The sequence below is a fragment of the Mastomys coucha genome, unplaced genomic scaffold, assembly GCF_008632895.1.
Source record: "Mastomys coucha isolate ucsf_1 unplaced genomic scaffold, UCSF_Mcou_1 pScaffold1, whole genome shotgun sequence".
NCBI lineage: Eukaryota > Metazoa > Chordata > Mammalia > Rodentia > Muridae > Mastomys > Mastomys coucha.
This window is the reverse complement of record NW_022196891.1, coordinates 90,336,654-90,348,536: the sequence shown is the minus strand read 5'-3', so window position 1 is coordinate 90,348,536 and position 11,883 is coordinate 90,336,654. Positions and strand designations below refer to the sequence as shown.

Below are 11,883 nucleotides of genomic sequence, written 5' to 3'. Positions count from 1 at the left end.
CTCGAACTCAGAAATCCACCTGCCTCTGCCTCCTAAGTGCTGGGATTAAAGGTGTGCACCACCACTGCGCGGCCTGTAATCCAGCCTCTTAGATCGTGGTCTGGCATAGAGGGCAATTACTTACTTCTTGACCAGCTGGTTGCATTTCTAGGAGGCTACCTCAGACTCCTGGGTATAACAGTTGAGGCTGTCTGAGAGTCAGGTTTATGATTGGAATCTAATGATTTGACTAGAGTCACACCATTGAGTCTTATTATTGCCCAAGAATAACAGGTAGTTACAAACTAGCTCTGTATTAAGCATCTTCTGATTCTTTGCTCAGTAGAAACTTTAGTTTTAGATTTATAAATTTATGTGTATGAGTGTTTTACCAGCATGTATGTATATGCACCACATGTATGCCTTGTGCCTGTGGAAGTCAGATCCCATGGGATTGGAGGTAGGGTGGTTGTGAACGATGGGAGCCAAATTCTGGTCCTTTGCGAGAGCAATAAGTGCTCTAAAACACTGAATCATCTTTTATGTACCATCTTTAAGCATTTTAATAGGGCTTGAGAAATTGAGTCTTGATTTTCCAGTTCAGAAAGTTTTCATCACTGGATTCAAAAACTATTCTAGAGAATATACATAATAATAATAATAATAATAATAATAATAATAATAATAATAATAATAATAATAATAAAATGATTTGTTAATCCTTTTCTGTATTTTTTCTTACTCTGTCCCTTTTTTATTGGTATGACAAAACATCATGACTAAGGCAACATATAAAAGAAAGCATTGAATTGGACTTACTATTTCAGAGGGGCAGAGTCTGAGGGTAGAACAGAGATGGACTTAGAATTTCAGAGGGGTGGAGTCCGAGGGTAGAACAGAGATGGACTTAGAGTTTCAGAGGGATGGAGTCTGAGGGTAGAACAGAGATGGTGGCTGGAACACTGGGAGCTCATGTCTTGATCCACAGGTAAGTCTGAAAGAGGCACAGGCAGCATGTCAGAAGTCTCCACCCTCAACGGCACACCACCTCCAACAAGCCTGCACTTATTAATTCTTCCCAAACAGTTCCAACTGGGGACCAGGCATTCAAATATACAAGCCTGTAGGAGCCACTCTCATTCAAACTGCTACACTATATTTGTTTGAGTAGATCTCACTTTGCCTTCAAAGACTTATCCTTGAGCTTCCACTGCTGCTATGGGTATTGCCTTATACTGAAAAGTATTCCCCTTTTTTGCTTGAGAAATGTCTCTCATAGAGCCTGGGGCTAAAAGTTCCTAGGATGGGTTTGTGTAAATTCAGGAGACACTTGGCTTCTGGTACCAAGCCTAGGTATTTTTGTCCAGATGCTTAGCTCTGACCTGCCATTGCCTCCCACAGGTACTTATAGTGGTGCCTTTCCGGGAAGCTGCCCTTCGGGTGGTCCAGCTCTTCATCAGCCTCCTTGAGGGGGACAGCAAGAAGAAAATCATTGTAAGCAATAAGAAGAGGTTTCGGGAGGAGTATGGATCCGATCCTGAGGAGAGACCTCCCAACCTGAAGAGGCCTGAGGATTATGAAGCTGTGTTCGTGGGCAATATTGATGACCACTTCCGGATTGGTAATGGCTCCTGTCAAGGTGGAGGTCCTTGGGAAAGCTGGAAGGGGTCCCTGACTCAGTCTTCTATCAGAACTGTGTGCTTTTGAGGCCTCCTGCCTTGATGTATGGGTGGAGACTCCAAGACCATGTAGAAAGGCCTTGTTGAAATGGTTTGGTTGCAGCTGGTACATATAATTAGGCAATCTCTGGGTATGTCAGTTGGAGGAGGCTGGAGAAAACTCAATGTGTGTGGGTAAGGCTAGGTCTGCATCCTGTCTGTAGAGTGCCCACCCAACCTTAGACACGCGCCTAGCTTTCATGGCTGTGCTTGTCTCTTTTAGCTCCCTTTACCTTTAAATATGTTTAAGTTCTTGGGAAAGTGTTCATTGCTTATATTGGGCCTCATTTACAAACATATACTGAGCATGAGTAAGAACCTGGGGATTAGAAGCTAAACGTTTGTATGTTGAAGAGAGTCCAGCTTAGGATACAGCACTGGTGACAAGCAACTGAAGGCTGGTAAGGGAGCTGACAAATGCTGTTTTTCAGGAGTGGCAATACTTCAGAGAAGCATCCGTCTCTATGCCCCGTTTTACTCCTCCGACATCCTCATTGCCTCCCCCCTGGGCTTGAGGACCATCATTGGTGGTGAAGGAGAAAAGAAAAGAGATTTTGACTTCCTGTCTTCTGTTGAGCTTCTCATCATTGACCAGGCTGACATTTACCTGATGCAGAACTGGGAACATGTCTTGGTAATGCTGGGTTTTCCCCTTTGGAGGAACAGCATCCTTGCTCAGTGCATGCTGGATGTTAAGTCTAAAACAGCTATTTGTGGCACACATCTAATCAAAGCCAGCTTGGTGACAGCACAGCTGTGTGTCAGGGATTGTCCACCACCTTGGTTTGGAAGTAGGAGGTCACTCTACATCTTCCAGTTTGTGAAATTCTTCTGTTCCTCTTCTACCAACAGGGCAGCAAATTGTTAAACTACCAGAAAGGGGAAAATTCTTCATTGTTTTCAAATTTCCCCAAAAGAGTTCTCCCACTTCAAAGGTCTCTTTCTAGTAAGGATAGTTGGGTGGGTGGATAGAAATTCTCATCATGAACCTATTTGGAGACAAGCCCTCACATAGTTCACATAGTCAAGATGGGAAAACATGGCATTAAAGTGTTTTGGAAAGGACAAGGGCTTGCTATGTAGCCCAGGCTGTACTTAAACTCCATTTTCCTGCTTCGGCATGTGGAATGGCGTGCTGGTTTTATAGACATGCATCCATACCCAGCTGCCTAATATTTCTTGTTGGTGTGTGTGGGTATGTTTTTTAAATTTTTAAAAGTTTTAGTTGCTTGTTTGTATGTCACATGTATGTGGGTGCCAGAAGTAGGCATATAATCCCCTAGAAAGAAGCCGCCCAGTATGAGTTTTAGAAATAGAACGTAGGTCCTCTGGAAGAACAGCAGGTGCTCTCAGCCCTGACTAGCATTCGTCCGTGGACCTTGTTTCCTGAGAAGTGTTTCTTGTCAGGCTCTAGTTTTGTAGAGTGGAACTATTCTTATATCAGAGCTATGATTCTTCTAAGGCAGATGACAGCTCACCTCTGCTTCCACCTAAAGACTTGAGTTTTACTGGAAGCTTGGGTACATCAATGACAGTTGATACTTACAAAGTGAAAATGTAATTTGTAGCAGTTGTGACCCTTGGAGTGTGTCTTATAGTATGTTAAAATGCAGCTGAAATGAGTAAGGCAAGCCAGGTGTGGTAGCTCACACCTATAAGCCTGACACTTGGGAACTGAAGCAGGATTACAGTAAGTTCATGGCCAGACTGGACTACAGGATTCCAGGCCAGGTAGAGTTTACACAGCAAGAGTCTGTCTCAGGAAAGAAAATGAACCTAGAAAAGGTCTGTTGATGGATGATAGCATATTCTTTAATCTGAGGCAGAGCACATGGCATAGTTCTTAGCCACTAGTGGTATTGTTTTAGTTTTTTGTTGTTTGCTCTGCTGGGAATTGGACATACAGTCTTGGGACATAATCAGCAAAAATCTGTCAATAAACCATCCCTGTCTCTGGTATTTTGAGATCCAGTCATTGAACTACAGAGGTTCTGCTTCCCATGTGGCTTCCCTTTTTGTCCAAGTCTGGGACAGCAGCCCCCCAAATCTGCATTTTACAAGTTCCTTTTTCACAATGAGTCATGTTTCTTTACACTTTCTATTTTGTTACTGGTTTTTTCTCTGTTAACATGTAAAGTGATGGGTTTTCTGTGACCCTCTTACGCCTGTGTGTCATGCTTGCCATATTCACCCTGTCTATCCTCTCTCTCCCCTTCCCACTGGTCCCTTCAGTAGTTTTTGTGGTCTTTGAGACAGTCTCACTCTGCAGCCTAAACTGGTCTCAAGCTTACTATATAGACCATACTGGCCTCACATCCTCTGGACTGCTGGAGTTTCAGGAGTGCCCCACTATGCCTAATTCTAAAAATTCCTTTAAAGGAATTCCAGTGGTTAACCAGTTCTTTGAAAGGGCCTGGGGATGACCACTTTGTGCTTACATTCTTACTAGAGTATTCAGCTGACCTTGAGCAGGTCACCATCTGAGCCTTATTTTTCTACTGTCACTGGGGAGATGGTAACATACTTCATGAGGTAAAGGGGATGATGGATTAATGTTTATGGGTGCCCAACACAGATGCTCGGTAGACACTAATGGGGTGGTATTTTGCTCCAAGCATTTGATGAACCACATGAACCTGCTACCCTTGGACTCACATGGCGTGGACTTCTCTAGAGTACGCATGTGGAGCCTCAATAACTGGTCCAAGTACTACCGCCAGACCCTGCTCTTTGGTGCCCTGCAGGATGCCCAGATCAACTCTGTGTTCAACAAACACTGTGTCAATGCTCAAGGCCAGGTAAGTCCTGTGTCCTCAGATTGTCCTGAAGCATAGACTAGGTTGGGTCATAAAGTTAAGGGCATGTGATCAACAAATGATGCCTGCCTGCCTCCTGAGGTTCTTAATCTCTTGGCAGGTGGCTGTGAGGAATGTCCCCATGACGGGCTCCATCAGTCATGTGTTGGTGCAGCTCCCTCACGTCTTCCAAAGAATGGAAGCACAAGACCTAGCTTCAGTAATTGATGCCAGGTAACGCTACCCACACCCATAGAGCCTCATCTAGAGATCTGGTTTGGGATGCATATTTAGCACTGGATTACTGATTATCAATTTAGGTCCCCAGACTAAACTCAGCCAGGCCCTAAACAGAGAAGGAATCAAGCCAGGTAGAAACTGGGGCTTGGTCTTCATATTATAGCTAGAAGCAAGGCTGGGACACTGCAAAATCACACCATTTGAGCTGGGCAGTGGTGGTGTATGCCGTTTATCCCAGCACTTGAGAGGCAGAAGCAGGTGAATTTCTGAGTTTGAGGACAGCCAGGGCTATAAAGAGAAACCCTGTCTCGGAAACCCCCCCCCCCAAAAAAAAATCACACCATTGTTGCTGTGGCCTATGGAATATTCGATGTCATTTGACTTAATTATAAGTCTTTCAAAGAAGGGCAGATTGTCTGGCTCCCTGCATGTGCCCTCTGTGGGCATATGCTTATCATGTCTTAGACAGGTGAGGCTTATTTGCTGAGTGAATGAGGTGGCTAGTGTGAACTACTTCTCTGGCGTATATGGAACCAAATCTGCCTTTATACTTAACTGTTAGTTAGCACCTCCTTTTCTACATGTATTAGTTTTATCCTTATATAGTCTTTGAAAAGAAGCTGTCTTTGTCCTCAGGGGATCTCTCTTGGGCTGTGCCTTGCTGCCCCACACTGTCTGCCCTACTGTGAGTTCAGCTGTAGACTGTTAACCTTGTCCTTGGCCTTTCCTAATCAGGTTTCACTTTTTCATAAACAAGATTTTGCCTCAGTACCGGGATGCTGTCATGTCTCACACACTCATCTATGTCCCCTCCTACTTTGACTTTGTACGTCTCCGAAATTACTTCAAGAAAGAAGAGCTGAACTTCACACACATCTGTGAGTATACACAGAAGTCTGGGATCTCCAGGGCTCGACACTTCTTTCTCCAAGGAGAGAAGCAGTTTCTGCTCCTCACAGAACGCTTCCATTTCTACAAAAGGTAAGACAGTATAGGCTCTACCCACTGAGGGACACGGCTCTGTGGGGCTATGCATACATACCTTGCTTCTGCTCTGTGGACAAAGCCAGTGGGGTTGGTGATGCTAGCTCTGTATTGTGGGTTGGTGGGTGGGTGGTTTGTTGGTTGGGCATTGTTGGAAAGGTTAGAAACCAAAGCTTGAACCCTGTGTGGTCTGGAATGGAAGGAGCAAAATGGGATCAGCACAGGAGAGCTTAGGGAGGTGGAGGCTGAGCACTGGTTGCATTGCATCCCTGAGGCAGCGTTCCCAGGTGGCTGTCTTACCCTGGAAAGTTCTGGATCCCTTGATGGTAGCAGTGGAAAAATCTCAAGGGACTCCGGGTTGAATAATTTTAGTTTTTCAATGGGGGCTTAAATTTACTGCCAGGTCACTAACAGAACATCTTGGCTACTTTTTGCCATTGCTTTTTAAATCTTAATTTGCTTGTTAGTTAATAATAGCTTCTTGGACCTGCTAGATGGCTATGGCCTGAGCTCAATTCCCAAGACCCACATGGTAGAAGGAGAGAACTAACTCCCAGTTTTCTAGATAGTTGAACTTTATGTGTTCCAAGTCTCCATCAGGTGTCCTGCAGCCAGACGCAAACCTCTAATGATTTACTACAGAGAAGGAAATTGAGTCCAAATCCTACTTTCCAGTTTCCTGTGGTGGGATTTTGAGTTACCTGTTTTTATTTTGTCTTTTTTATTTCATTTTGTTGAGACAAGGTTTTATTTAACCCAAGAAAATCTTGAACTATGTATTTAGCCAAGGCTGGCCTTAAACTCCTGATCCTCCTGCTTCTGCCTCCCAGTTGCTAAGGTTACAGGCACACACCTCCATACTTGGCTGATATTTTTGCTTTATTAAATTGGCATAATATATACAAACAAGGGTCTGCCAGGCACACAAAGCCCTCCAAGCTTTGAGGGACATTGAGCCATGCAGCATGACCATGAGAACCTTTTCATTTATGCTGGTATCAGAGTGGTGTTTTCCAAATGTATGTGTTTTCCTGGATGATGAGGGAGGAATCCTAGCAGCCTGCATGGGCTCAGCAGATTAGGCATGACGCCTTTCTAAATATTTTACTGTTACACAAACAAAGATGTAGCATTACATGTAATATATTGCTGAAAAATAATTATCTTTGTTTCTGGCTTCATTCTTGGCAATCTGGGCTGCTCGGCCAGGGAGCTCGTAAGTGCGTGCTGCTGGCTTCATTGTTTCTGTTTACAGTGGAGTTACACCTCCTGAAGGTTTTAGCTTTCTATCATTCTAGCAAATGGAAGCACACTGTCTGCATGGCTGGAAATTTTTCCAATGTGATTGTAGCCATTTCAAGTTTTTAAACTGAGCTAGGCACTGCTTTCAAGTGTCTCAGCAGCTTTTCAAGGAGAGGGCACGTGTGAAAGGAGCCTTCTGGAGACAGAATGGTCCCTGAGCAACACTGTTCACATTCTGATCAAGTCTGAAGCTCGGTGTGAAGACAAGACTCAGCCTATGCCTCATGCTTGCCAGGCTCACAGGTGTTTCTCGGGGTGAAGATGGGTTACAGTGCAACAGTGCACACTTCTCTGCCATGGTTAATGACCTCAGGGTTTCTAACTGTCAAGGCATTACCAAGGAGGGGCTGGAGAGATGGCTCAGTGGTCAAGAGCACTGGCTGCTCCTCCAGAGGTCCTGAGTTCAGTTCCCAGCAACCATCTGGAAGCTCACAGTCCAGTGCCTTCTGCTGGTCTACATGCATATATGCAGACAATGCACTTGAGCATATAAAATGCACCTTTAATCCCAGGACTCCGGGAAGCAGAGGCAGTCGAATCTCTGAGTTTGAAGCTAGCCTGGTCTACAGAGTGGGTTGCAGAACAGCCAGAGCTACACAGAGAAACCTTGTCCCTAAACAAAACAAAACAAACAGGCAAGTTACCAAGGACATGGTGAACATTTTGGTCTGTAGTTTCTTTGGATCCAGTTTTGTATTTAACCTGAAAGGCGGAAACACCAAAAGGCATGAGCTGGGCAGGCCCTCTTCTGCTGAGCTCAGCCTGGCGTTAGAGTGTGTGTGTTATTAGATGGGGTCTCAGGGTTCTGTGATTCCATGTCTAGGTTCTCCGTGTCTCAGACATGTCTTCAGACAGAGCTGAATAAGAGAGAGAAGCGAAAATAAAGGTAGATTTGTTACAAGTGATGGTGAAGGAAGAGTACTCCAGAGAGGAGCAGGCAGCAGCAAGGCAAGATCATGGGTCAGGGCTCCAACTTCTTCTCCAGGGTTCCTTTTATGAGCCCGAGTGGAGGGGGCTCAACCCCAGGGGTGGAATGCAGTGAGCTCCTTCTCACAAGCTGTGTGTTACAGGATTGAGGTGCCTTAGGTTGCTGGGCTGGCTCTGGTTGTCATAGTAGTATGCAGCAGGATGGTTGACAGTGTTGAGAATGAAAGCAGAAGATTGAAGGTGTCTTGTAGCCGGGTGGGTGTCTGCTCATGACTTCTCTGCCAGGATGGCTCATTGTACTTTTGCTGCTCCTTGCTGCAGTGCTGCAGATTGCAAGCTTTGGGCAAGTTGTAAACTCAACGAAGGCTGCTGAGCATTCAGCGTGGCTGCTGGGGTGGGGCTGGTCCTTCCTGCATTGTGTGAGTCCAGGTTCTAGGAGTGATGAACACTAGGTAGGTCTGGTAGGTGTTCCCATTGTAAAAGAGACTTTCTGATGAGTTAGTACATACTGCTGTGTGAGTGCTAGGAACCAAACTTGAGTCCTCTGAAAGAGCAGTGAGTGCTCTGAGCCTTAGTTAATGACTCTTCCTATGGCACTGACACTGTGAAGCAAGTACCAGGCTCTGTGTAAATGCTGCCGGTGACAGAGCTGAGCATCTGTGGTCTCAGGCACAGTAGAGGGCTACTGAGACTAGTTTGTCCTGGTTCCTTGGCATGCTGTGTGCACAGTTCTGCAAGCACATACATATGCATGTATTCTGATGATATACCAACCTATTTGTTGCTTTACAATGGATTTTGAAAGGAAAACTTATCATAAAGACTGCTGCAGGGAATGAGGTGGGAATTTGTGAGCTGCTGAAACTAACTAGCTGCTTTGTCCTGGTGCTGAATGGAGCCTCAGGCAGCCTCTTAGAAGGTGATGAGAAAGGACCAGCAGGTGCTATTGGCATGGGTGCCGTTTATGTCCTGGCTCTGACCTCATCCCTGTTGATGATCTCATACCTGATGATGAAGGGAATATTAAATTAAGTGAATAGTTTTTCTGGCAGAATTTTTTTTTTTTAATTTTTATTTGGCTCGCACACACACAGGTGTCAATCAGAAGCTATCTTTATGGATCAGTTCTCTTCTGGTTTGTAGACTCCAGGGGTTGAACTCAAGATGGAGCTCAGGTTACCAGGCCCAGTGGATAGTCCCTCCCCAGGGGAGCATCACTCCTCCTCTGACAGCTTTTTTAGTTCTGGTCTGCTGCCCTCTGTTTACTTCAGCCCATGCAGAATGCTAGGTGGTAACACACAGCTGTAACTCCAACATTCTGGGAGGCTAAGGCAGGTGGATTGTTGTGAGTCCGTGGCCACCCTTGGCTTCATAATGAGTTTAAGGCCAGCTTAGGCTACGTAAAGAGCTTGTCTCTAAAGAAATATAGGGTTGGTGAGATAGCCCAGCCAGTAAAGGTATCTGGGTTCCTGTGGTGAAAACAAGGCAACTGACTCCTGTGGTATATATGTGTGCATGCGTGTACACACACACACACACACACACACACACAGAGTAAAATGAATAAATTTGTTTAAAGAATCAGATGTTGTAGCTCACCTGGCTGAGGCCAGCATGGTTTACACCACAAATTCTAGGCCAACCAGGGCTCTGTCATGAGATTCTGCCCCATAAAAAAGAAATAATGATGATGATAAAATAAATATCAAGTTTACAAACTGGGTTGGGCATCAAGGTGCAATCTTTAATACCAGCACTACAGAGGAGATAGAGGCAGGTGGTCCCTGTGGGTTTTGAGGCCAGCCTAATCTACTGTCAAGTTCCAGATCAGCAAGTTCTTCCAAAAATGTTTTTTTAAATAAATACAAATTTCTGTTATCATTATTATAAACTCAGCATCAGGAATTCAGTTTTGTTGTCACAAACATAAACCGTCTAGGTCTGGGGTAACTTACTGTCCATGGTTTGTGCTCTTACCCTCACCCAGACATCTAGAACCACATGCCTGTGAAGACTTTGTAGGGCCATGTGCCTGTGAGACCATTGGTAGCACAGCTCCTGCTACTTCTTCATGCCCCCTTCCTCTTTCACAGGTACACAATAAAGGGCATCAGGAACCTGATATTCTATGAACTGCCAACATACCCTCACTTCTACAGTGAGGTCTGTAATATGCTGAGAGCCACCAGCAGAGGAGAGGAGGCCACGTGGACGTGCACTGTGCTGTATTCCAAGTATGATGCCCAGAGGCTGGCGGCTGTGGTTGGTGTGGAGCGGGCGGCACAGATGCTGCAGTCTCCAAAGAATGTTCACCTCTTTATCACCGGAGAAAAATGAGTGTGGAGTAGGACAGACTACATTGATGGACCTCATAGACCTGATCTGTTCACTGTCCCAGGAGCAGGCTCCAGACCGTCTTTGTCCTGGGTCACTGGAAAGTGCAGTGTGACCAGTGTGGATAGCCACAGCTGTCGGGGCCCAGAGCAGCTAAAGGATTGCAGCACTGAGAAACTGAGGCTTGTGCTTGCCACACTCTGTAAGCTGGAACTTCTCACTTAGGGTTTTATTTTTTTAATTTAATTTTTATTTTATGTGTATTGGTGTTTTGCCTGCGTTTATGTCTGTGTGAGGGTGTTGGATCCCCTAAAACGAGTGCAGACATGTTGTGAGTTGTCATGTAGGTGCTGGGAATTGAGCCTGGGTTCTCTGGAAGAGCAGTGTGCTCTAACCTGCTGAGCCATCATCGCTCCAGCCCCATGGTTTTAATTTTTATTTGGGGAAGATGCTCTGACTTGCCTGTCCATTTTTTCTTAAAGTGTTGCTGTTACTGCCCGTGGGCCTGGCTGAGAGCTCAAGGCGTCCTGGGCTGTGTCCCAGTCTTGGCACTTTACTTTCCTAGCCAAACTTTCAAAAAGTTATACTCTAACCTAGAAGAGTACATTTATTCACTGATCTTTTTAGATTCTTCCCGGTGTTTTAATAGCTAAGATGTACATTTACCAATCACGTTGTATAAAGCATTTATTTCTACAGTTCAAGTAACACCATTTGGGACCCAAGGTTGATTTTTGTCCTCAGCACCAAGTTGGTTTTTGAATTGTGTAACAGGTGAAAATGAGAAGAAAGATCATAGTTTTAAAATCAAGAAGCATTATTTTAAATTCTTTTATAAAAACAAAACTATTGCAAATAAGAACCACCACAGGTGACCCTTGCTTCAATGGAAGGAAGCTTCAGATGACGGGAAGTACAGGCCTGAGCCTGAGCTCTGCAGAGTGGACTGCCAGCCTCACCGGTTGGTCTAGACAGTGAGCAGACACCAACAGGACTGTAGGCTCCCATGTCTTGACGTTGACACTGAGGCCAGAAAGTCCGTCAGATGTTTCTTAGGTGAGGCTGCGACCTTACTGGGTCCTATTAGGCCGCTTGGCTTGCATTGCCTCACTGTCTCCTGACTGACTGCCTGTCTGAGACAGGGTTTGACCAACTTCCACTCTAAACTAAAAATTCAACTTCTACTTTATTCTCTCTAGTTTTTTTCTCTTTCTTTTGTTCATTGCTTTGTTTTGTTTTTTTAAGATAAGAGTGTTCACCTCAGGCTGCCCTGGGACTCATGGTATCTCCCTGCTCTTGGAGTGCTGGAAACATGGTTTTGAGCCACCTGCCTGGCCATGCTTTATGTTTAATTTATAGACATGGCTTTACCTTTCTTTTTTTGTTTGTTTGTTTATTTTTTGTTTTTGTTTTTGTTTTTTTTTGTTTGTTTGTTTGTTTGCTTTTTTGAGACAGGGTTTCTTTGTGTAGCCCTGGATGTCCTGGAACTCACTCTGTAGACCAGGCTGGCTTTGAACTCAGAAATCCACTTGCCTTTACCTCCCAAATACTGGGATTAAAGGCGTGTGCTGCCACTACCCTGCTATGGGTTCACCTTTCATTGA

General features: G+C 44.9%; 1 protein-coding gene across 2 annotated transcripts in view; it reads left to right on the top strand.

The window, feature by feature from the left end:
• Utp25 (UTP25 small subunit processor component) overlaps nucleotides 1–11,141 on the top strand; it is a 21,593-nt gene extending 10,452 nt beyond the window's left edge. Inside the window, exons 7-12 of one of the 2 annotated variants that reach the window (XR_004109848.1) lie at nucleotides 1,381–1,600; nucleotides 2,129–2,331; nucleotides 4,313–4,495; nucleotides 4,614–4,726; nucleotides 5,490–5,713; nucleotides 10,039–10,175. Coding sequence is in view for 1 of the 2 variants with exons in the window: in XM_031339466.1 (XP_031195326.1) it covers nucleotides 1,381–1,600; nucleotides 2,129–2,331; nucleotides 4,313–4,495; nucleotides 4,614–4,726; nucleotides 5,468–5,713; nucleotides 10,039–10,282 (1,209 nt within the window). In the remaining variant the exon portion in view is untranslated. Of the gene's footprint in view, nucleotides 1–1,380; nucleotides 1,601–2,128; nucleotides 2,332–4,312; nucleotides 4,496–4,613; nucleotides 4,727–5,467; nucleotides 5,714–10,038 lie in introns of both variants that reach the window. The other variant, XM_031339466.1, reaches the window with a different exon arrangement.
• The last annotated feature ends 742 nt before the right edge of the window (nucleotides 11,142–11,883 follow it).